The 26,316-nt window shown below is 46.0% G+C and overlaps 1 protein-coding gene across 1 annotated transcript; it reads left to right on the top strand.

Moving 5' to 3' along the window:
* The first annotated feature begins 56 nt into the window (after positions 1–56).
* Positions 57–26,316, top strand: LOC142661070 (dual specificity protein phosphatase 22-A-like). The gene is made up of 7 exons (XM_075838292.1): positions 57–891; positions 4,196–4,229; positions 4,886–4,968; positions 7,839–7,888; positions 18,057–18,131; positions 18,849–19,020; positions 25,021–26,316. The coding sequence occupies exons 1-7, from the start codon at positions 871–873 to the stop codon at positions 25,213–25,215; spliced, it is 630 nt and encodes a 209-aa protein (XP_075694407.1). The 5' UTR covers positions 57–870; the 3' UTR covers positions 25,216–26,316.

Genomic DNA, 26,316 nt, shown 5'->3' with positions numbered 1-26,316 from the left:
TCTCATAATGGGAGGTTCAATCTCCTGCTCAGTGACCAGTTGGGGTTTTCCGTCAGGTTTATAGTAAATGTCCTGCAGTCGTGCGTCTAATGGTAGTCGCTACCCAGCATGCCGCCTCCTCGGTGTAGCCGCATGATGACACCGCTGACCCGCCGCCCAGACTATTAGGAGGGGATGTTCTGCAGCATCTCCATGGAGCTCCCGCACCAGCTCTGAATGCAATGTACTATGTTTATAAACTAAAATCTCAACCTCGTACCTGTGACCGCGGCGAATCGTAGTGTACACCTATGCAGGGGATCGTGCGGCTCGCTCGTGTCCACATGGATATAAACCTACAGCGCCACCTAGCTGATCCCACAACTGAAAAAATACAAATTGGCCCAATTTTCCCATTTATTTTCATTTCTTGCTGCTATGAAGCCGCACTCGCTTTTACTGAAAATTCACAAATGTGGAGGAGGGATTTGGCCTAATTGCCATCCTCGTTCAATGCAATTGTCATAAAACTGGTTCGGTGTATTGATGTTAACGTATAGTCTCCTACTTTTCTGATATTTCGGTGTAGGTTTACAGACGGGTGATGAGTCGGGCTCATGGTCTGCAGAATGGCCAGGCTGTCACTGGTCAGAGCTAGTTGGAGTCTGTCCCCAGTCCCTCCTCCTGTCACTTCACATTGGCCGGGAGGTGCAGAGTAATCTGATGCCTGTGCTGTGACATTAGTGATTGCAGCGTCCTCTCCGCCTGTAACACTTCACCCTCATTCTCTGCCTGTCTGTGTCTCTCGTGTGTCCTCATCGCTCCTTCCGCCTCCCTCCCCTGTTCTGTGTTTGTTTTTCAGATCCTGGCAACCGTTCCCCTCTGAGAGTCATGGGTGGAGGAATGAGCCAGGTAATGGGGGAGGGGGGACATTTCTAGACTTGTCGTTTTTTTTTATTGTTGACTGTTTTCTATAAATTTAAGTTTGATCCTCGTAGAATGAATAGTTCTGTTTTGTCAGACTATGACGGAGAGTAAACCAGTGCAAGTAAAAGTGGAGGGGTTATTGTAGTATTCATCATCTCCTGAGACCCTCAGAAAAATATAAGCATCAAACGAATCGGTTGCTATAAGCAACTTCTCCACTTTTCATTTGCACAAATTTTTTTGCTAAAGTTCCCCTTTGTGTTTTCAACTTCTCACGGTTTCCAAGATCTCTGCTTGCAGTCGGTATATGGGATAATTCTAGTTAGTGTCTGGAGGCTGAGGGTTTGCTACAATGTATCAGTTTCAAGTCCAGGCTTTTTAGCTCCGAGGATTGCGCACACAGGATACAATTGTATTCGTCTCGTATCAGTTATCTTAGTGGTTCTGATATATTTGACCCCCCCCATGATTGTATTTAGTAGACCTGTGCTGTTCGTTATTGTGCGTGATTTTATGCAGGAAATCCATGACTAATGAGCTGATTACATGGCAAGACCTAAGCGGGCTCAGCTAATATTAAGTAGTGACCAGCTGCTGCCGTGCAGGATGGGTAATTGTCACGTGGAAGGATGGAGTGGCTGTAATCCTCTATATACTGTATACACCAGACATCCACTACATATATGCATGTACCGGATAACATACCGTATGCTGCTGAATACGTCAGTTAAGAGAAGGAGCTACCTCTGATACCAGTGGATGTGACTCAAATACCCACAATGTAGCAGACAAGGAGGTTTGCACCGTGATGCACTCACTATTCTGCTGGTGGAGTCACTGTGTACATTACTTATCCTGTACTGATCCTGAGTTACATCCTGTATTATACTCCAGAGCTGCACTCACTATTCTGCTGGTGGGGTCACTGTGTACATACATTACATTACTTATCCTGTACTGATCCTGAGTTACATCCTGTATTATACTCCAGAGCTGCACTCACTATTCTGCTGGTGGAGTCACCGTGTACATACATTACATTACTTATCCTGTACTGATCCCGAGTTATATCCTGTATTATACTCCAGAGCTGCACTCACTATTCTGCTGGTGGAGTCACTGTGTACATACATTACATTACTTATCCTGTACTGATCCTGAGTTATATCCTGTATTATACTCCAGAGCTGCACTCACTATTCTGCTGGTGGAGTCACTGTGTACATACATTACATTACTTATCCTGTACTGATGCTGAGTTATATCCTGTATTATACTCCAGAGCTGCACTCACTATTCTGCTGGTGGAGTCACTGTGTACATACATTACATTACTTATCCTGTACTGATCCTGAGTTATATCCTGTATTATACTCCAGAGCTGCACTCACTATTCTGCTGGTGGAGTCACTGTGTACATATATTACATTACTTATCCTGTACTGATCCTGAGTTACATCCTATATTATACTCCAGAGCTGCACTCACTATTCTGCTGGTGGAGTCACTGTGTACATACATTACATTACTTATCCTGTACTGATCCTGAGTTATATCCTGTATTATACTCCAGAGCTGCACTCACTATTCTGCTGGTGTAGTAACTCCGGATCAGTACAGGATAAGTAATGTAATGTATGTACACAGTGACTCCACCTGCAGAATAGTGAGTGCAGCTCTGGAGTATAATACAGGATGTAACTCCGGATCAGTACAGGATAAGTAATGTAATGTATGTACACAATGACTCCACCAGCAGAGTAGCGAGTGCAGCTCTGGAGTATAATACAGGATCAGTACAGGATAAGTACAGGATAAGTAATGCAATGTATGTACATAGTGACTCCACCAGCAGATATGTCCTTTTTCTGTGATTCGGCTGGAGGTAACGTATATTCATTTCCAGGACACTGCAGTAACGTTATAGTGTGTGTATGTGGCTGCACATATTGATATAACTATCGCTATCTACAGTGTAAATGAATGGAGAGAAGTGTATGACGCTGATTGGTCAGCGTCATACACCACTTGGTCTAAAGTAAAACACGCCCACTTGGGCATTAAGAATCTAATTCGCATAAAGCTAAAAATCGCTCAAAGTGGTAAAAATAGATCGTTTTCCTAAATAAAAAGCATCACTGTCCCCTACATTACAGCGCCGATCTTATATAGGAGACAGGGCACTTATAATGGGGTGACAGCCTCTTTAATACTGTAGTGATTGGGCGAGTGATCTGGACGGCCTTCGTGCATACATTCTTTTGCTGTACTTTCTCTCATGCATGTGATGCTGCTGACATTGTATCACAGGACAGATAAGGGAGACTTGTATATTCCTGTCTGGCAATGCTCGTGTATATATTATATACACACACACATGTCCCTCCCGGGTGTTGCACAGTTCTGAGGTATATGAGAACGTTACAGCTGGAACCCTCTAGAGATAATGTGATATTGGATGAGACTTTATTAATAACTTCTCCTTCAGATAAACAAGACATAAATAGTCGCAGTAACGTGATGAGTAATCGCCCCCGCACGGATTACACCAAAGCGTGCGCAGTCTGCTGCGTGTGGACATGGAACATCTCGGGGTCTGGGTGGTCCAGGTGTCGTGACCGGACAGCTCAACAATGAGCTGCGTGACCCCCTCACCCCTTATACCCCATATACGCGTGTAATAAGTTTTAATGCGGGGGGGGGTTTAAACACTTACTATGCTCGTGGGGGTTATTCATGAATTGTTGGTTCACCAAGATGGAGGTGTATAGAAATATTGCTGGGAATTTTACAAAGGTGCGACTCGTCTGAACCTTACCGAGAAGTTACCTGATGTGAATTTCATCAAATGTCCTGGAAAACTTGTCTTTGTAAAATTCCCTTTCAGTGTTTCCGGGGCTTTTAATTGATGGCCTATCCATTGGACAGGGCCCCGGGGCCCCGAGCATAAGAAAGGACCGCGCCGTCCATGTGAATGGCTGTGCGTAACCTGCAGTGTCAGAATGAAGGTGCCCGTTTGTTCTGCTAAATGGTGGGGGTCCCCAGGTTGGATTTATCGATCATATATTGAGACTATTGTAAGTCCCAGGTAACCCCATTAATCTGGAATCGTTTTAACATCGGTGCTGAATTAAAGGTATTTCAATGTTTGTAATAACCAGTTTCGATTTTGAGACCTTTCAGGAGACCATTCTATAGATGTGACCGGTCTGGAGATGTTCACCAGGGTTCGTACCTTGTGACTTAGTCATTACAGATCTTTACAATCTGCACGTTTTGTCTCTTGCAGGTCCTGGACGGGTTATATCTGGGCAACATAAGGGGTGAGTACGACAAAGATCAGTAAAGATTGGAGATAAATGGAGGACTACCCAAGTCCAGGGCTGTGATCACACGGGTCCGATACGCTGCGGATAAGTCTGCAGCGTATCCGAACCTGCAGGGAATTCCGCCTGAATATTCACACCAAATGGTATGCGGATATTCGACTGGATTGACCGCTGCAGAAAACAAGTAAAAAAAAAAAAAAATCACTCCCGTTGCAGTCTGCGTACAGCCTGGCTCCTGTGATTGATTGGCTGCCTCCTGTGATTGGCTGCCTCCTGTGATTGGCTGCCTCCTGTGATTGGCTGCCTCCTGTGATTGGCTGCCTCCTGTGATTGGCTGCATGTAATGAAATGTCCTCACAGGAGCCTGCCTGTGCACAGACCAGCCGGAAGAGCAGGGACGCGCTTCCATGGAAGGTGAGTATAGGCTTGATTTTGTTTTTTTGTTTTTATTTGGGCTGAATGGTGTCGCCTCCACCTTAATGATCTGTATAATCCTACCCTGTAATAACCCGAATCATCTCTGGACAGTTTCATGCGGCAGAACAAGCGCCATGAGGCGGGTTCTTTGGTGATTTGGGGTACAATGGTTGTGTGGGCTGTGATCACTGCTCTCCTGAACTTTACCGTTCTCTGGTGACATTTCATTGTAGATGCCGAGGACGAGGTGTCTCTGAGAAGACATGGGGTCACGCACATTGTGTCCGTCCACAACAATGCCAAACCCTTCCTGCCGGTGAGTCCAGAATTACGTCTCCGTTTTGGGATTTTTCATACAAATGTTAGACATTTATTTCCTGTTGCTTATATAGCACCAACACATTGCACAGTGCTATACACTGTCATCACTCCCATCATCCATGTCCCCAGGAGCAATCTAATCTCTAGCACAAAGTATCACTCCTTTCATCCCTGGTTTCAGGAGCTCACAATCTAGTCTTCCTATCTCACACAATGTATGACTTCCATCATCAGTTGGCTACTGAAAGTTTCTGCAAAACTTCTTCCCAAAAACCTGTAGCATTATTTCACATTTCTGTAACTAGATTTGCAAAATATAGTAAAAATGAAGCCAGTTTAGTTGTCATCGATCACTATGATGCGCCAGAGGGCAGTATTACTGTATAACATTACTGCAGTGTTTCATCTTGACACCAGAGGGCAGTATTACTGTACAACATTACTGCAGTGTTTCATCTGGACACCAGAGGGCGGTAATCCTCTACATAAACAGACTGGCATCACAGAGCTGGAGGCAGGTACTCCGCGCACCTGTAAGGGCATGATGCAGGTTTTTCACTGATATAAAGACTTGTGGGATGGGATAAACATGTTGATTTTCAGTCTGTGATTTCATGAAACTCTTATTGTGAAGTTTTAGTTCTGTAACGTGACTTTTGGCTGGAGCTTAGAGATGTCCAGGCAGAACTGACATAGAGCAGGTTGTGCGGGGCGTCTGCAGCCTGATCAGTGATTGCAGACGCTTCTGGAGTTAATGAGAACTCTTTACATAAAATGATTTTATATTTGGGAATAAGTATTCAAAGGGTTTCTTTGTACAATCCCTGTATGTGGAAGTGTCCCCGGTGATGAGCTGATTACAGGACATCCTGCTGGTCCAAGCGATCGGCTGTAATCTGTGGGAAATCTGGCAGTTTAATTTCCCTGCAGCGCCACCACAGGGGAAACCAAGTATTACAGTGTCCATTCATATCAATGTGTTGTCCTGTGTAACAGGACAGGTCCTCCAGAGAGAGATGCTCTATGTGACCGCTCTCCACTCTAGGTAACTGATGACTGTCTCACAATGCTCTATTGGGGTATATGAAAGTGGGTTCTCTGTACCAGACGACCTCTTGAAGCCATTTTCATCTAAGTAGACCAGAAATGGAGTATTACTTCAAGTTGGGTTTATCTGTGGCAATGATTATCTCAGGGGTCTCTTCTCTCCCTGTATAAAGTGCGGTGAGCGTCTCCTCTGGGGTCCTTCCATGACTCATCTGCCCCCCCCCCCCCCCGCAGTAAAGGGGCTGCAGGTAAAGAATGCTGCATCTCTTCCACCAGGCTAGTGATTGGCTTCTGACCTGTGTAGGATGGAGCAGAGCCTGCACAGGGGGAGATTTAATAAGAGAGGGCTTTACCCTCCTCTGTTAGCTGGGATTGAATGGAGTCATCGATCATGAGACGTAACAGGCAGAGTCCTGTGGTCTTCCCGGGAGCATCTCTTATGTTCTTAGACCCTGCAGCTGTTTCCTTCCCTTCTGTCTCTGGGAGAAGCAGAAAGAAAAGAGACATCTGGAGAGGATACTGAGTCTCATCCTCACGACCACGATGTTGCGGTCCCTGCCCTCAATCTCTGCTCGATGTGTTACTCAACCAACCACCCCCTTCCTGTTCCTATTTCAGCCATGATGTAAGATGTAGCACCGGTGCGGATCTGGGGAGTTTATTTTTTGTTTGTTTTTTTGCAGCAATCTCTGGGGGCCTGGGACGAACCGTCGTCGCATTCTATCGCCTCTGTGCAAAAATGAACCCTAAGCACTGTCCGTTTCTGAATGTTCATTGATTTTGTGCTGTCCGTTAATTTCAAACAACTATTTGTCTTCTATGGGCGAGACTGATCTGCAAACACGGATAAACATAGGACATGCAGTTAGTTTTGCGCAACGGACACGTTGCGTGAAAAATCACAGATGAGTGAATAGCTTCATCGAATTGCATGGGTCAGTGTGCTGTCTGTTAAAACGGACGGAACTCCCCCGTGTGAATGAGCCCTAACACGACCAGAACACGACGCGTGCCACCATTTTGGGGCAGTAGAGCTCCATATTAGTGCATGAGTTCTGTATTCAGACTCCACGCAACCATTGAGCTGTAATACGGTCGTGTGCGTGTTCCTTGTGTGTGTGTGATCGGCGCTATACAGAAGAATAATAATCTCCTGAGCGGCCGGAGACCGTAATGTTCTATATTATTATATATTTATCACTTATGTATTCGTTTGTTGTGCTATTTTACACTGGTTAAATTCCTTTAATCTGGCACCTGATAGTCCGGATCTTGGTTTTTGACTCCGAACTGCCTATTAAGCGGAGGACTGATCTGAGAGAAGGGGCCGCCTCTTCCACCTCTTGCACACGACAGAATTCAAGACGTGAAAAACGGTCTGTGTGTCGGACGGATTTCCTGGCCCTACCGCGGTACAGGTGAACGGGGCTCCTGCCATCATAGACGGTTTATGATACTCGAAGTCTCTGCCTCCCCGTGGAACTGGGGTTCTGAACAAAATGATACAGTACAGGAACCGCAGTTCCGCGGGGAGGCAGAGACTTCTAGTATCATAAAACGTCTATGATGGCAGGAGCCCCGTTCACCTGTACCGCGGTAGGGCCGGGAAATCCATCCGAGACACGGACCCGGTTTCACGGCCCGAACTTGGTTGTGTGCAAGAGGTGTTATCATATGAGACAATTTGTGTGTTTTTGTGTTTTGTTTTTTTTCTTCTCCTGATGGTTTGATAATCTGATGCTGGAATATTGCTGTCTGTATCCTTGTATCTGTATCTCTATAGTTGATGAATGTCTTTTTATTTGTCCTCTCTTGCAGGAAATGACCTATCTGTGTATAGCGGCCTCTGACTCAGAGCGACAGAACCTGTAAGAATCCTCCTGATTTCTCATATTGCGGATAAGTTTCATTTCTTGAGTGCAGCAGATAATGGAACGTCTCACTGTGCAGCGTCCTGGGGTTGTACCACGGCTACGTCTCGGCTGTGCAGCGTCCTGGGGTTGTACCGCGGCTACGTCTCGGCTGTGCAGCGTCCTGGGGTTGTACCGCGGCTACGTCTCGGCTGTGCAGCGTCCTGGGGTTGTACCACGGCTACGTCTCGGCTGTGCAGCGTCCTGGGGTTGTACCACGGCTACGTCTCGGCTGTGCAGCGTCCTGGGGTTGTACCGCGGCTACGTCTCGGCTGTGCAGCGTCCTGGGGTTGTACCGCGGCTACGTCTCGGCTGTGCAGCGTCCTGGGGTTGTACCGCGGCTACGTCTCGGCTGTGCAGCGTCCTGGGGTTGTACCGCGGCTACGTCTCGGCTGTGCAGCGTCCTGGGGTTGTACCGCGGCTACGTCTCGGCTGTGCAGCCGCTCACTGGAAGGAGCTCGTCAGTTTCAGGGGAAACTTGAGGTTCTGAGTGCATGAGCTCGGTTTCCTCCTGTGCGGGGGTTTATCACATCCTTCTATTTTCTCGCTGGGTATTATAGAGTATCGCTATGACAGGCAGCAGTGCTGATAGTTCATGAACATGTTCTCGTCATCAGAGCTTGCAATCTCCTATGTGATTCTTTACAGGTATATTGCATTTCCCCAATATAGTTCTGTTACCCACTTCATGAGCCGGAAGTCATACTGAAACTAAATGTATCGTTGTCGTCCCCCCTGCTGGTAATGGGGGTACATGCCGCCGCAGCTGCTGCAGAAGCCTCGTGTCCATCTGATGGGGGGGGGGGGGTCTTAACGGAGAACTCCTTTAATATCATGATTTTAGAGGACACCACTAATAGACGGCAGGCCCCGGACCCCACTGTCCATATTTGTATCTTAAACAGAATAAACGTCCACAATTCTGTCTCCTGGGACTGAGATTTACAGTTGTTGCTGCCAGATAAAGTCTGTGGAAGCTGCAGGCGGCAGTGACGGCGCGTAAACCGTTGCCCAATAAGTTGTCGCTTCTTCCAAGAACTTTTGCTGTGAAGAAACACTTCCTTGCCTTTCCCCCAAATCTGTTTTTCTCCAGCCTTACTGTCTGACCCCTCCAACCACTTCCCTTTCTCTGAAATCAACCCCCCTGTGCAGTCTACAAATCTGGGTTGCCCATGAAATGTGAGGGGTATTTTACACGTGTAAGTATATTCTGCAGATTATTACACCACAGACTTTGAGATCTGCAGAACATTGCTCCTCTACCTCCTGACAGATACATAGTGATATATCCTGCAGACTATTACACCACTGACCTCTACAGATCTGCAGAACATTGCTCCTCTACCTCCTGACAGATACACAGTGATATATTCTGCAGATTATTACATCACTGACCTCTCTACAGATCTGCAGAACATTGCTCCTCTACCTCCTGACAGATACATAGTGATATATCCTGCAGATTATTACACCACTGACCTCTCTACAGATCTGCAGAACATTGCACCTCTACCTCCTGACAGGTACATAGTGATCTATTCTGCAGATTATTACACCACTGACCACTCTACAGATCTGCAGAACATTGCTCCTCCACCTCCTGACAGGTACATAGTGATATATCCTGCAGATTATTACACCCCTGACCTCTCTACAGATCTGCAGAACATTGCACCTCTGCCTCCTGACTGATACATAGTGATATATCCTGCAGATTATTACACCACTGACCTCTCTACAGATCTGCAGATCATTGCTCCTCTACCTCCTGGCAGATACATAGTGATATATCCTGCAGATTATTACACCACTGACCTCTCTAGAGATCTGCAGAACATTGCTCCTCTACCTCCTGGCAGATACATAGTGATATATCCTGCAGATTATTACACCACTGACCACTCTACAGATCTGCAGAACATTGCTCCTCCACCTCCTGACCGTTATATAGTGATATATCCTGCAGATTATTACACCACTGACCTCTCTACAGATCTGCAGAACATTGCTCCTCTACCTCCTGACAGATACATAGTGATATATCCTGCAGATTATTACACCACTGACCTCTCTACAGATCTGCAGATCATTGCTCCTCTACCTCCTGGCAGATACATAGTGATATATCCTGCAGATTATTACACCACTGACCTCTCTAGAGATCTGCAGAACATTGCTCCTCCACCTCCTGACAGACACCTACCGGTAGTGATCTATTCTGCAGATTATTACACCACTGACCTCTCTACAGATCTGCAGAACATTGCACCTCTACCTCCTGACAGGTACATAGTGATCTATTCTGCAGATTATTACACCACTGACCTCTCTACAGATCTGCAGAACATTGCACCTTTACCTCCTGACAGACACCTAGTGATATATCCTGCAGATTATTACACCACTGAGCTACTTGTTCTTTTGACTTGACGATGCGTTCAGCTCACCCGACTCCATTGTTTCCACGGCTCTGGCCTTGATGGATCTCCAAAAAGAAAAGGTCTGCACTCCAAGGATTATCCAGAAATATAAAACGTTTACTTCATCTATATCTTGTTCGCAGACCTAAAAACCAGGGCTCATATGTTTGGGGCGCACCGCGTGTTTAGTCCTAGCGTGCTGTTTACTGACTTCACTAGGCTTTTTGGAGATGTATCCGTATGAAAATAATGTCCTCCTCGGTCCCTTCTATCAAACCTTCTGATGTATCTATAGAATTAATACTTTTCCACCTACAGCTGTGATCACATCGGCGTTCGTCTTCGTTCTGTAAGGTCTCCGTATTTTTAGCGGATACAATAGCGTAGTCGACTAAAAGAAACCGTTTACGGAATGGAGACAAACGGAAACCATTTGCAACGAAGCGTTACCATTGAAATCAATTTAGGCAAATGTAAGCTCTTGGTTTCCGTTTACCTTTCCGCTCATTGGTTCCTCCGACGGAAAGCTGCAACGGAAACCGTGACCGGAAAACAACGGTGATGTGAACAGACCCTTAGATACAAGTTATTGGGGCAGATTTACTATTCAAATTGAGGCAGAATTCTGGTGTTCATGCCTCGGGCCACATTCATTAATCTTTTTTGATACACTCGACAAGGGGGCATTTTTTGTTGGAAATGAGTGACACAATGCACCAAAATTTTGGTGCCAAAAACTGCCGTAACCTAATGTGGTATAAGGAAGAGAAAAGTGTCCAGCGTACACAACTGAGATATATTTGGCGCATCTCCTGCCTGACTTGTCGGAGTTTACACGGTCTATATCTCACACAGTATTGGCAAATCTGACCCATTATCGATCGTCGCGTTAAAGGGGTTTTCCGACATGGTTTTTTTAATTGAACAAATCTTTATGTCTGTTAGTTCTGTTACACCCAAGTTCCCCACCCGTTTATATGTCTAATTTTCTTCGTTCTACTCTCCCCGAGGTTATTCTCCCGTTTATTTAAGTCGCATGTTTGTTGTCTGGCCGTTTTCTGTACTGAATAAAGACCACAAATCCCATGATTCAAAGCGCCGACTGATAAGCGAGCATGCGTGTTGGACTCTGAGTGTATATTAACCACGCATGCTCTGAATAGGATTAGTACATTGTACAACTCCTGACTACAGTGACCAGTTACGTCATTTGACGTGACCGTACACTCCGACAACAGGAAAACGGACGTTCGAGCTCATGGACGGGGCTGAGGAGGAAGTTTGGATTTCAGGTTAGCGACGGGTCACGTGACAGAAGATGCGATACGCCGCTGGGAACATCGGATCAAACGTAAGTATATTGCAAAAAAATTTGTTTGCCATTGGTTAGTTTAACTGTATTTGATTGTTTGGTTCTGGAAAACCCCTTTAAGTGGATCACGGTTTTAATATATTCTTGTATTTGCACAACTAAGGCCTTTAATGAAATATTCTGACCTTTATGATGATGACGGTGGGGTGAGACGTGCATTGTAGGGGGAGCGCTGGTGGATTCCTCTACAATAGCAGAGTGCAGTCCGTAAACCGCATGCTACGACTAAGGGTATGTTCACAGCCTATTTTCGGATGTTTTTTGGGCCAAAAACGGCCGAAAAATCGGAAAGCAGAACTCCTCTAAACTTCTGCCCGTTGAAATCAATGGGAAAAACGGCTTTCTGTTCCGATGGGCGCAAAAAAAGTGCAGGACACTTCTTGGGACGTTTTTGGAGCTGTTTTTCATAGACTATTGAAAAAAGCTCCAAAAACGATGCGAAAATCGCGAGTGGCTGCAAAAACGGCTGAAAATCAGGAGCTGGTTTCCCTTCGGGAGCACGGTGCGCTCAGAACGTCTAGGCCGTTTTTTATTATGTCTTGATTCCGTGCCCTTTACTTCTGCCCGTTACTCTCTAACTGCAGATTTACCACAGGACGGGGGAAGATTATTCATTCATCTATTTTTGCTCTTTTTTTTGCCATCCAAAGTTCAGCTTCTAAGATTTTTGTTTACAAAACTAAATGAGGCTTCGATTTATGAAGCGTTTGAATAGAAAAGTGTGTTTTTTTTCTACTGGTATTATCTGATTTTCCTGCCTGTAGGTGGTGCTGTTGCTACTGCTGTCTATGATGAAATTCAGTCTCCAATTATTATAGAAATGCATTGTATTCTGATTAAAGGCGTTCTTTCGTCATTTAAAAAGTGCGAGCCCAACACCGTAGAATCCCATTAAAGTTTTATTCTTTACACCATATTTTGTTTTTGCTAACATTTCCCCAAATTAACCAATAATTGAGCTTTTAAATTACTGAATAGTGAAAGGTTCTGTAACTTTCTATTAGACTTTGTTTTAATTCCTTAGCATTATATGTACTTGCTGTCAGTGAATGGAAACCATCACTGAGACTGAAAACTCATACATACAGACCTGTGACGTTTTATAAGTGTTAGATAGAATTGTATCCATTCTAGACAATCCTCCTGTGAGCTAAATACGTCAGCATCACAAATCTCTGTACTGTCCTGATCGTCTGTTACAATGTATCAGTGCAGGTAAAATGTATCAGTCTGGAGTCCAGGCTGTTTAGCTCTGTTGCATAGATCACTGGCTGCGGGTGACGAGTGGATCTCTACGATCTTGTGTCATCTGCGTGTATTGTGAGCACTGCGGTGCACATTGTTACGCATCTTCAGCTCTCCCAGCACAGAGAGGACACAAGGTGGCTGCCGCTCCCCAGCGATGGAGTGAGAATATCTAGGGAAGTGTTTTTTCTTGCGTTCTCACGGAGGGGCCGTGTAGACTTTGTCTCCCTGCTGCAATTTATTTTAGCATTTAAATATTGTATCGGTCATGTGACCAGTCTTAATTCTGTCTTATTTTCCGGTCTTTACACATCTGTCGCTTCATTACATTTTCTGGTATGTTCTGGCAGTTTGTGAAATCTTCACTACTGAGGTGACGACTTCTGCCAGTCATCGTCCATACTGCGGACCCTTGAGGAGGAAGTGGCTTTACCACCTAGCTCAGACGACGCCTCGATCTTCAGACCGTTTCTTTTAATACAGGAAATTAATTGATCTTAAAACCACGTAAAATCGAGCAGCAATTGTGTAGAGTGGAAAACCAGTTCAAGAATAGCAGGCGAAGTGCGCAGGGGCTTCAGCGGTAATGGGGGGGGGGGGGGGGGGTGCTGGGAATCGATCATACAGTGAATATTCTAGTATTGAGACCCAGACTATTGTCCCTGCTCTGCATCTTGACGATGACTTTACCTGTCGTTCTGTCTTATTCATTGTGTAATGAAAAGTTCTGTATCTTTCTGATTTACGATGTTTCAATTCTTCGCTATTTTCGAGATCTCTACTTGCTGTCAGTGGACGTGAACAGTCCTGTTTACATCGGGAGGCAAAAACAAAACGTACAGATCGAAGAACTGTACAGCTGAGGGTTTGTTACAATTATATCCAGTCTAGACTTCAGACTGATACATTGTATCAAACTATCAGGACAAGAGAGATCTGTGCTGCTCATTATCTATTACATCGATGCGCAGACAGGAGCAATGTGCCAAATGCATTTTACTAAATGTCGATCAGGCTGAGCTAAGGCCTTAGATATTTTTCACACCGTATAATGCCCCATAGTGCCCCCCTCCACACAGTATAGTGCCCCCTCCACACAGTATAGTGCCCCCTCCACACAGTATAGTGCCCCCTCCACACAGTATAATGCCCCATAGTGCCCCCTCCACACAGTATAGTGCCCCCTCCACACAGTATAATGCCCCATAGTGCCCCCTCCACACAGTATAGTGCCTCCCCTGCAGAGTATAATGCCTCAGTGCCTCCCCAGCAGAGTATAATGCCCCATAGTGCCTCCCCAGCAGAGTATAATGCCTCAGTGCCTCCCCTGCAGAGTATAATGCCCCATAGTGCCTCCCCAGCAGAGTATAATGCCTCAGTGCCTCCCCAGCAGAGTATAATGCCTCAGTGCCTCCCCTGCAGAGTATAATGCCTCAGTGCCTCCCCTGCAGAGTATAATGCCTCAGTGCCTCCCCAGCAGAGTATAATGCCCCATAGTGCCTCCCCAGCAGAGTATAATGCCTCAGTGCCTCCCCAGCAGAGTATAATGCCCCATAGTGCCCCCCTCCACACAGTATAATGCCCCATAGTGCCCCCTCCACACAGTATAATGCCTCAGTGCCTCCCCAGCAGAGTATAATGCCTCAGTGCCTCCCCAGCAGAGTATAATGCCTCAGTGCCTCCCCTGCAGAGTATAATGCCTCAGTGCCTCCCCTGCAGAGTATAATGCCTCAGTGCCTCCCCTGCAGAGTATAATGCCCCATAGTGCCCCCCTCCACACAGTATAATGCCTCAGTGCCTCCCCTGCAGAGTATAATGCCCCATAGTTGCCAAAACACTCAGTATAATGCCCCCATAATGGCCCCCACACACTTGTCTAGGGCCGTGCCCATGAGGAGTGGGGGGTGATCCCTCAGCAGGTCTCATCCATTTGTGCGTGTTTAGTCATGGACAGGTGCGATGATGTCACTGCCCTCCGCCTGTCTGCTCCAAGCCTCTCACATCTGGCTTTATGTAGTGAATGATGGAGCAGGGAGCTGATGACTCCCTGCTCCATTGGATTCAAATGTATCTGCATTCTATGTGCACAGATACAGTTGAAACCAGGACAAGCCACCGGCCGCCCGGCAGAGTGGGACACCGCCTCCCCCGGAACAGTGGGGCCTGGGTTGGCCTGGTGCTGATGTTGGCCCTGGGCTCTGCTCACATCATGATTTAGTATTTCCCGGCATACAGTGGCATATGTCACCCATAGGCTCTCATGATATGGTATACAGACCGTTTCTTTTAATGCAGGAAATTAATTGATCTTAATATCGTGCCACCGGATGCTAAAAGGAAATGCCTCATGATCGCAACCGTAGTGTTTTCTCGTCCGCAAATTCCTGGACCGTGGTCTGTATTTTGCGGAAGAAATGTCATCCGCAAAATGCGGATCATATAAAAAAAAGTGCAAGGAAACCTTCCTGTCGTCGCTTAGCAACACTTCCGCACATCCGCAAAATTACGGATGTCACACGGAGATGTTTCCACGGGCCCATCGACTTCTATGGACAAGTCCGTATTGAATTTGCGGGCCATAATAAGACATGTCCTGAGTTTCTGCGACTCATATTTGCGGTCCTGAAAGGAACTGTGAAAATCACGGTGGTGTGCATGGTGCCATAGCAATGAATGGGTCCGCAATTCAGCCGCAGATTTGCGGGTGAATGGCGATCACAAAAACACGTTGGTGTGCATGAGGCCAAACTCTTAGCGTTTGTCAGGTAAATAGGGCCCTGTTCAGCGTGTATGCAAATACAGAGTGATGGAACACAAGTGATGAGAATCTCTCTACCTCGCCGCTATATAAGCAAATAATGAAACAATCGAACGTTCCATCTTGTAGCCGCCTCTCCGCTCAGCATGCTGGAAGTTTCCTAGTGTGAGAACCGACTGCAGAGAAGACGCCATGAATCATCTTGGTTGTCTCTTGCAGATTTGAAATGTCAGCTCATACACACAGATTATATTCAGCATTTCAGAGCCAGGACAACGACCTCCGTCATATGATCCACAACCACAGAATCAGCAGAAATCTGCCGTTATTCAACCGAGAAAATAATCCTCCCACCGCATATAACAATGTCTAAATGTTCCAGTCTCCTGCGAATAATGCTCAACCGTTGTGGAATGGAAAGTTCTGCAGCTTTCAAAAATAATGGTTTCATTTTGTCACCTTTTCTAAGATCTCTGCTTACTGCCAGTGAATGCCATTCATTTTAGACTTCCAGAACCCATCCTGATCTAGTCCATCTAACAAAGCTAAGATTTTGTTACAGTGCGGACAATCCCCTGTGTAGCAGCTTAGGCTCTGTTCACATCTGCGTTGGGGTTACGTCTGAGCTTTCCGTCAGAACGGGACCCTGAACAGACACAAACTGACAAAACAGGGACTTGATCTATTGTTGACGGCTTTATTGTGACAACCTCTCACACATGATATACAGGCTGGTTGTCAGTAGTAATAGATGAATAGCTGTTACTGTATATAAGATGTGTGGATCTCATGTCTGATCACAGTGTAATTATATTATATATCAGTGATGTCAGTAACAGGGGGCGGGGCTGTGACAACCTCTCACACATGGTATACAGGCTGGTTGTCAGTAGTAATAGATGAATAGCTGTTACTGTATATAAGATGTGTGGATCTCATGTCTGATCACAGTGTAATTATATTATATATCAGTGATGTCAGTAACAGGGGGCGGGGCTGTGACAACCTCTCACACATGATATACAGGCTGGTTGTCAGTAGTAATAGATGAATAGCTGTTACTGTATATAAGATGTGTGGATCTCATGTCTGATCACATGTAATTATATTATATATCAGTGATGTCAGTAACGGGGCGGGGCTGTGACAACCTCTCACACATGATATACGGGCTGGTTGTCAGTAGTAATAGATGAATAGCTGTTACTGTATATAAGATGTGTGGATCTCATGTCTGATCACAGTGTAATTATATTATATATCAGTGATGTCAGTAACAGGGGGCGGGGCTGTGACAACCTCTCACACATGATATACAGGCTGGTTGTCAGTAGTAATAGATGAATAGCTGTGACTGTATATAAGATGTGTGGATCTCATGTCTGATCACAGTGTAATTATATTATATATCAGTGATGTCAGTAACAGGGGGCGGGGCTGTGACAACCTCTCTCACATGATATACAGGCTGGTTGTCAGTAGTAATAGATGAATAGCTGTTACTGTATATAAGATGTGTGGATCTCATGTCTGATCACAATGTAATTATATTATATATCAGTGATGTCAGTAACGGGGCGGGGCTGTGACAACCTCTCACACATGATATACAGGCTGGTTGTCAGTAGTAATAGATGAATAGCTGTTACTGTATATAAGATGTGGGGATCTCATGTCTGATCACATGTCATTATATTATATATCAGTGATGTCAGTAACAGGGGGCGGGGCTGTGACAACCTCTCACACATGATATACAGGCTGGTTGTCAGTAGTAATAGATGAATAGCTGTTACTGTATATAAGATGTGTGGATCTCATGTCTGATCACAGTGTAGTTATATTATATATCAGTGATGTCAGTAACAGGGGGCGGGGCTGTGACAACCTCTCACACATGATATACAGGCTGGTTGTCAGTAGTAATAGATGAATAGCTGTTACTGTATATAAGATGTGTGGATCTTATGTCTGATCACAGTGTAATTATATTATATATCAGTGATGTCAGTAACAGGGGGCGGGGCTGTGACAACCTCTCACACATGATATACAGGCTGGTTGTCAGTAGTAATAGATGAATAGCTGTTACTGTATATAAGATGTGTGGATCTCATGTCTGATCACAGTGTAATTATATTATATATCAGTGATGTCAGTAACAGGGGGCGGGGCTGTGACAACCTCTCACACATGATATACAGGCTGGTTGTCAGTAGTAATAGATGAATAGCTGTTACTGTATATAAGATGTGTGGATCTCATGTCTGATCACAGTGTAGTTATATTCCTATTATATTTAGAGATTGTTATGGTTTTTTTCTTCACTAGGATTCAACATTTTAAGAAGAGCATTAAATTTATCCATGAATGTCGTGTACGAGGAGGCGGCTGTCTTGTTCACTGGTCAGTTCCTCTGATTCGTACACCGTGTTTGATAACAGATAATTAGTACAATGTTCTCTTCCCGTCTACTTACAGCTCAACAGACATTTCTGAATTATTGGACAAACATTTTTTAAGTGCAGGAAAAAAAATTACAACCCAGCTTTGTATAACTAAAGCTTAATTGGTTTATAATGAACACCTCTGCCATTTTTTTAAAATATACATTTGTGTTTCAAATCCTCACCATTTCAAGATCTCTGCTTGCTGTTATGGAATGGAAACAAGGCTGGAAACCCATACAGACTTAATACTTGTCACAGCTGAGGTTGTAACCGGTCTAGACATAATTTGTGATCTAAATAAACACAGCAGCACAAATCTCTCCCTGTCCTGATAGTTTGTTACAATGTATCAGTGAAGGTAAAATATCAGTCTAGTCCCCGGGATATTTATCTCAGAGGATTGTATAGACTGAATACAATTGTGAAGAACCCTCCGCATTAGATCTCTTTGAATTTTTAGTTTCTGTTTGTAAACCAGAATGTTCACACTAACTGTGACAGCAAGCAGAGATCTTGAAAATGGTGAGGAATTTAAAAGTCCAGTCTATTCGAAAATTGCAGATCTTGCGTTACATGTGAGCCTCTTAGGTGACCGATCATGCATCTCCCTTTAGACTCATTTGATGGTTATATCCTGATGACTGTTGTAAGTCTTTCGTCTCTGTCTACACAGCTTGGCCGGAGTGTCTCGCAGCACCACCATCTTGGTTGCCTATCTAATGACTGTGACCGCATTTGGCTGGGAAGATTGCCTGTCTGCTGTGAAAGCTGTGAGGTCGTATGTGGGTCCAAACCTTGGATTTCAGCAGCAGCTGCAAGAATATGAAGTAACTTTAGTGAAAGAGGTAAAGTGATAAGAGAATTACCAGCAGGGAACCTTGTCCTTACACATGTGCAGCCGCAGGTAGAGGTCAACCGCCTGCATGAGATGAATCCGCTTGGTCCCCAGCTTCCAGGCTTCTATGTGTGGGGACGTGAGGTCAGGAGAACCTTTATCGTCTGAAGGCGCCCATGGCTGAAACTGGTACTAATGAACTACTCTGAGGCCGCTACTATGGGGGGGGGGGCCGCCTGTGAGGCCGCTACTATGGGGGGGGGGGCGCCTGCGAGGCCGCTACTATGGGGGGGGCGCCTGCGAGGCCGCTACTATGGGGGGGGGGCGCCTGCGAGGCCGCTACTATGGGGGGGGCCGCCTGTGAGGCCGGGCGCCTGCGAGGCCGCTACTATGGGGGGGGGGCGCCTGCGAGGCCGCTACTATGGGGGGGGGGGGCGCCTGCGAGGCCGCTACTATGGGGGGGGCCGCCTGTGAGGCCGGGCGCCTGCGAGGCCGCTACTATGGGGGGGTGCGCCTGCGAGGCCGCTACTATGGGGGGGGGGGGCGCCTGCGAGGCCGCTACTATGGGGGGGGCCGCCTGCGAGGCCGCTACTATGGGGGGGGCCGCCTGCGAGGCCGCTACTATGTGGGGGGGGGGGGCGCCTGCGAGGCCGCTACTATGTGGGGGGGGGGGGGGCGCCTGCGAGGCCGCTACTATGTGGGGGGGGGGGGGGGGCGTGCCTGCGAGGCCGCTACTATGGGGACTACTATGAGGCTGATACTATGGTAATCCTGTGAGGAGTATTAGCATTTTCTTGAGTATTTTTCCTATGACTGAAAATGGTTTCGAAGATATGACCGGAGTATTCAAGGATCTACAAACCCTTCTCTTGTGCACGCTCCACGTCTACCGGTCTGTCCCATATCCTATTTGCAGTGCTGGTGGCCGCAGAAATAGACCCCTATAGATCAGCAGTTGTGAGAACGCCGCAGCTCTTCATGGCCAGAGGACGAGTCTTCATTTAATGACCTGATTTTGGTCCAATCACCAGTGTCGTGTGAACATATACGGTTGCACTTTCTTCCTTGCTTAGCCTTTCAGATTGTCCAGGAGTTTCCTGTAATAATGGAGATCCCTGGGCTCCCGGCAATATTATGTATGGGGGAACTCTGCTGACCGTGCACACGCAGTCATACAAACAAGTACACTCCATCTGCTGCTACAGTCTCCGCTAGTGACAATGGAAGACAGTGAGTTCCATGTGCCCTGAATTGTGCTGAGTGATATTAGTCACTGTATTTTGGTTGGCATTGTTTCAGTTCACACTGAGTTTTTTGACGCGCCAAAAAACGGCTGAAAATGCCTCCCATTAATTTCAATGGGAGGCGGAGGCTGGTTTTTCCCGCGAGCGGAAAAAAACGGCTCGCGGGAAAAAGGGACATGCCTTATCTTCGGGCGTTTACGTCTCTGACCTCCGATTGACATCAATGGCAGGCAGAGCAGGCGTATTCTGCTGCATTTTCTGCCTGCGGCGCTCAATGGCCGCAGGCGAAAAACTCTGTGAAAATCGGCGTGCAGGCAGAGCAAAAATTCTGCCTCAAAATTCCAAACGGAATTTTGAGCCAGATTTTCTGCCTGCAAAGAACTCTGTGTGAACCCGGCCTAACACCAGAGCAGGATGATGGGTCACAGGATTCCAAACCACTTTTTTTTTCTTTTTTTTTTTTAATTCTCCCAATTATTTGTAGAACATCTATAAACTCTCGGGTCATGATCTGTCCATCAACCACTGAATAAATCACATGTTAAAGTAACTGCTGATCTGGATTGCAACATCGATTTAAATGAATCCTTCCAGTTATTGTGACACTTGTGGATGTCCCCACACACCACACGCAGCAGCTTCTTTGCTCCACTGTTATGACGGTGTGAGAGCTGACACTGGAGTCTGTACCAGGGGCACCATATTTTATACCGCAAAAGTCACTGATATCCGTGCCGTGAGAACCAGAGATGTGAGAATCAATATGAACCTGCAAACTACTAAAAGTTTTAGATTTGCCAAAAGGAAATTTAAAAGTTCAATGGATTGTGGGCTGACAGATTGTCAGGTTGTGCTCAGTCTCCCTGTTATCAGCGACCTGCCCCGTCCGCTCCTCTAGCCGACCGGCGACCTGCCCCGTCCGCTCCTCTAGCCGACCGGAGACCTGCCCCGTCCGCTCCTCTAGCCGACCGGAGACCTGCCCCGTCCGCTCCTCTAGCCGACCGGAGACCTGCCCCGTCCGCTCCTCTAGCCGACCGGAGACCTGCCCCGTCCGCTCCTCTAGCCGACCGGAGACCTGCCCCGTCCGCTCCTCTAGCCGACCGGAGACCTGCCCCGTCCGCTCCTCTAGCCGACCGGAGACCTGCCCCGTCCGCTCCTCTAGCCGACCGGAGACCTGCCCCGTCCGCTCCTCTAGCCGACCGGAGACCTGCCCCGTCCGCTCCTCTAGCCGACCGGCGACCTGCCCCGTCCGCTCCTCTAGCCGACCGGCGACCTGCCCCGTCCGCTCCTCTAGCCGACCGGCGACCTGCCCCGTCCGCTCCTCTAGCCGACCGGAGACCTTTGGTATCAGCGTGAATTTTGGATGAAAATAAAGATGACCTCAGGCAGACAATTATCAGTACAGCAATAATAACAACATGGGGGAGTTAGGGAGAAGTGTTGCCTTGGAAAATCCCTTTAAGTCTGTATTGCAGTTGATCTGTTTGTATAATCAAGAAGAGAAATAATAACCCATGATGTGTGACCGCGGCATTACACTCTGTCCATGACCGTCCCAGGAACCAGCGCTGCAACCTTTCTAAGCATTTACCTATGTTGAAATCTTGGCAAGATACAGATTTTGTCTATGTTCACACGGAGTATTTTGGGGGAGGAATATCTGCCTCAAAATTCCGTTTGGAACTTTGAGGCAGATATTCCTCTCCCTGCACGCCGATTTTCGCGGCAATTATCGCGCCGTTTTTCGCCCGCGGCCATTGGGCGCCGCGGGCATAAAACAGCGAGAAATACCCTTTCTCTGCCTCCCATTGAAGTCAATGGGAGGTCAGAGGCGGAAGCGCCCGAAGATAGGGCATGTCGCTTCTTTTTCCCGCGAGGCAGTTTTACTGCTCGCGGGAAAAAGACGCCGACGCCTCCCATTGAAATCAATGGGAGGCGTTCTCGGGCCGTTTTTGCCGAGTTTTGCGACGCGGTTTCCGCGTCAAAAAACTCGGCAAAATACCCCGTGTGAACATTATTGTTTTGTTTCGCTACCTACATAAATTGTATATGAGGTTTTGGCAGTATCTGTTCCTCACTGTTATGTTTGTGTTACTCCATTAGATAACAGATTGCAACAAAGTAACAAGTGAGAGGAATCAAAGCAGTGGAGGAAGGGAGGCCCATGTTATGGAATGTGGTCCCTGATTTTTGACACTAGGTTTGCCTGTTTATATCAATCTGAAAGCTTATATTTATATTCTGATGACCGCCATTACAAATGTTACATCGTCTCAATCCTTCCAGCGCTACTTGAGCTGGTTGCCTTTAGAAACACATGATTTAGCTCCACCCCATTGTCAGTCATGTGACCTAACAGCTGAGCTCTAACTGTATAACGGTCATCAGAACCCCCACAATGCACTGCTCTCTGGTAACCGGAAAGAACCGTAATTCTAAATGCAGAAAATTAGGGGGAAAAAAATAAGAGATTTACAAATTACTCCATTTGTGTCGCTTTTTAACTATAAAATGTTGTAGATTCTCGCTAGTGATTAGAGGCCATTGGTGGGAGCCTGAGCTTACAGACTTATTGAAGGGGCCACAATGTAGCAGGAGTAATATCTGGCACCAGTAATATCTCTACCTAAAACACTATTCTCCCCGGTCAGTCCTGTTCTTTGCCAGGTGAGCAGCGGACAGGGTATAGGAGGGTAGTTACGTGTAGGGTTTGTGTTTCAAGGACAAGGAAACTCGGTATAAGTGTTCGAGGTTTCTTGGTGTCTCCACCCTTTGCTGGGAGAAGCATCGCGTGTCAGGGGCTCGGAGGACGAGCAGACAGAACAAGTCTGTGGCTGAACAAAACCCCAGCAAAATGGCTGAGCAGAGCAGACCGGAAATGAGAAAAAAAACCTCAAGAGAAGGTAGAAGGGAAATGGTGGTCACCAGCCGAGCACGGGCACGTCGTCTGCATCATGAATGGAACGTGGTACAGCAGCTGAATGCAAGAAGGTTTTCAGTACAGACTCTTTGTCCTCGTGGCCTCAGACACTACACGTGCCGTGTGTTTGTTGAGTCTTCTCCAAAATTGTCATTTGTCAAGCAAGTTGACGGATTTATCAATGAACTTACACTGGTTTTCTTTCATAACTGCGTTGAAAAAAATAAATGGCGCTCCAACCATTTTTTTGGCTATTATGTATTTTCTGAAAGTGTCGGAAAAGAGGGTGTGGGGCTTGCAATTTGCCCACCATGCGACTTTTTTACTAAAGATTTCCACGTGGCATATCTGCACTGTAGCGGCGGCGCACGAAAATTCCTGCAAGCCTGTGTGATTACAGTCACATGTTCCCTTGTCTGTGTCCCCCTCATGTCTCTGTCCAGCACTATGAGGGCCTTCCCACTAGGGCTGGGTAATTAATTGGGAAAAATAAACGAAACTGAAATTCAGCGCAATTAATCAACGTCCTCTTGCAAATTTTGGTTTTGTTAAAGATTTTTCCCAGGTTGAAACGGTATCTGATTCTTCAGGAGGCAGATTCAGTGGAATCCATTAATGGAGCAGGGAGCCGTAAGGTCCCTGCTCTACCAATCACTATGTATCACTGGACGCGAAGCAATGACGTAATTGCACCTGGGGGGTAGTTTGGGGCATTATACTGTGTGCAGGGCAGTTGCGGGGAGCAATATACTGTGAAGGGCAGTTATAGGGACATTATAATGTGTGGGGGCAGCTACAGGGGGCATTCTGCTTTTGTGGAGGGGAGTTATAGGGGCATTATGATGTGTGGGGGCAGCTATGGGGCATTATAGTATGCTGAAAATGTATTTTTGCTTTAGATCATCTCTATTCTCACTTGCTCAGTTTGTAGTCAGAACCTGCAACCACTTTCTCAGTATTATGTCTAAATATATAGTATACAGGTGTTTGTTTTTTTTACCATATTTTACTGTGTGTGTATATATATATATATATATTTATATAAAATCCCTTTTTGCTACCTAAAAACCATCAGCAAGTAGGCTAGCTGCTGCTGAGGGATCGTATAGCGAAAAATAAATCTCATTTTGGCTTGTGTAAGTATCCAGGGCTGCTCATTACTGGGTAAATAGCTGATGCTCATTAATACATGGACATACAGAAAGTGAACATGTGGATATCTAGTACCTGCATTGGGTCGTCATGTGATAGTGAATTGGGCTGCAGGAGGTTTTTCGCATCCTCCGCAGGTCATCATTAAGTAATAATAACAGACACATACTGATATAGCAAAGTTACTTCTCCATCACCAGTAGAAACTCACATGGACGCCGACTTCTTTAGGTTAAATAAGTTTTCCCTCTTGCTGATGATTTCCAGGTAGCCACTGGAGTTTTATTCTACACCACACAGTTAGGGTGTATTCACATGTTGCAGTTTTGCCGTGTTTTCGGTGCGTGGCCAAAAACCACACCTGCAAAAACACATGCGGTTTTACCACGATTTGCTGTGGTTTCCATGCGAATTGCAAATTGTTGCAAAAGCGCACCATGTGAATGCAGCCTGTAAAGAACCTGAGAATACAGAAAATAAGCTAATGAAGATATGAATCAATATCACACCATGGTCCTCCACAGTGATGGGGAACCAGATCCTTAATGGGGGATGGGCAGCAGTGAGGCGCTCTGTAGTATTTCATCGCCTCCCCCAGCACAAAGCCGTCAGGGCAATGAATTTTGAATAAACGTTGGTCTCTGTCATAAGGATTAATATCCGATTATGTCCCTTTTTTTTCTCACCCCTACAGTGCAGAATGTGGCTCCTGCAGGAATATGGAAGAAGCCCCTTCAGAGATCAGGACAAAGTATTGAGATTATTGTCCCAACAAGAGCAGAAGGAGCAAATGAGGAAAACACAAAACCACTGGATCAATCGGCCCGAGACGGACTATTCACTGCCTTACAAAGCCTACGGCTCCAGAAGCAGGTGGAGCAGTGTATAGGATACAGGCGATTAGTGACCGCTTGTGTGCGCCACTCCCTGCAGCTACAAAGACTGGCAAATCACAGCATCATGAAAACTTCTCCAAATCTTTTGTGTAATTTGTGATTCAATTCCTTACCATTTTCATTATTTCTGCTTGCTGTCAGTGAATGGGGCATTCTTGTTCGTATTCAGATACTTCTATTACATACACCAATACATTGTAACAAATCCTGAGCTGAGCCTCTGAATCTAAGCAAGAATGCCTCCATTCGCTGACAGCAAGCAAAGATTTTGAAACGATGAGGAATAAAAACAGAGTAGATTATATCGTTGGAGAACTTTACATTTTACCACGATTAAGCTTTGCTTGGATAAAACCTGTTAAGATTAGGCTGTGACCACTTGGGGTGTGTTGAAGGTTTACGCACAGATGGAGATTGTTTTGTTGGATCCCTAAACTATTACTAATGTGACCCAAAAACGTCTACACCCAATGGGTAATGTCTAATTTTCCTGGGTGGAGTTGCCATTGAGCACCACCTGTAGTCACTGCTTGTGCGTTGCCATCTGCACCATCTTCATATCTTCGACACTGGGTCATTGACCATATTCTGAAAATGAATTTCCCCCTTATTGTACTTCCCTTTTCTATGAAATTATATTAAGTTGGAGTAAAATTAAATGTCGTTCATAAAAATGTATTTTGGTTGTAAGGCTCTGTTCACACACAGTGACCGAAAACATCTGAAAATACGGAGCTGATTTTCAGATGTTTTTGTCGCAACTCGCCTTTTTCGCGGCGTATTTTACGGACGTTGTTGTAGCTGTTTTTCAATGGAGTCAATGATGAACTGCTCCAAAAACGTCCCAAGAAATTATGACATGCACTTCTTTTTCGTGGGCGTCTTTTTACGCACCGTATTTTGACAGTGACGCGTAAAATTACACCTCGTGGGAACAGAACACTGTAAAACCCATTGCAAGCAGTGGGCAGATGTTTGTAGGCGTATTAGGGACGTTTTTTCAGGCGTAATTCGAGGTGTAAAACGTCCAAATTATGGCTGAAAACACTTGAGTGTGAACATACCCTTAAAATAAATGGGCAAAACCTGATAAA

This window comes from Rhinoderma darwinii, chromosome 9 (genome assembly GCF_050947455.1).
Source record: "Rhinoderma darwinii isolate aRhiDar2 chromosome 9, aRhiDar2.hap1, whole genome shotgun sequence".
Classification (NCBI taxonomy): domain Eukaryota; kingdom Metazoa; phylum Chordata; class Amphibia; order Anura; family Rhinodermatidae; genus Rhinoderma; species Rhinoderma darwinii.
This window is presented reverse-complemented; position numbering and strand designations above follow the sequence as displayed.

Coding starts and splice junctions, on each gene's coding strand:
- LOC142661070 (XM_075838292.1), top strand. CDS start 871: ATGGGTGGAGGAATGAGCCAG. Junction 4,969..7,838: donor ATGCCAAACCCTTCCTGCCG/GTGAGTCCAGAA, acceptor CCTCTCTTGCAG/GAAATGACCTATCTGTGTAT. Junction 19,021..25,020: donor AAGTAACTTTAGTGAAAGAG/GTAAAGTGATAA, acceptor TCACCCCTACAG/TGCAGAATGTGGCTCCTGCA.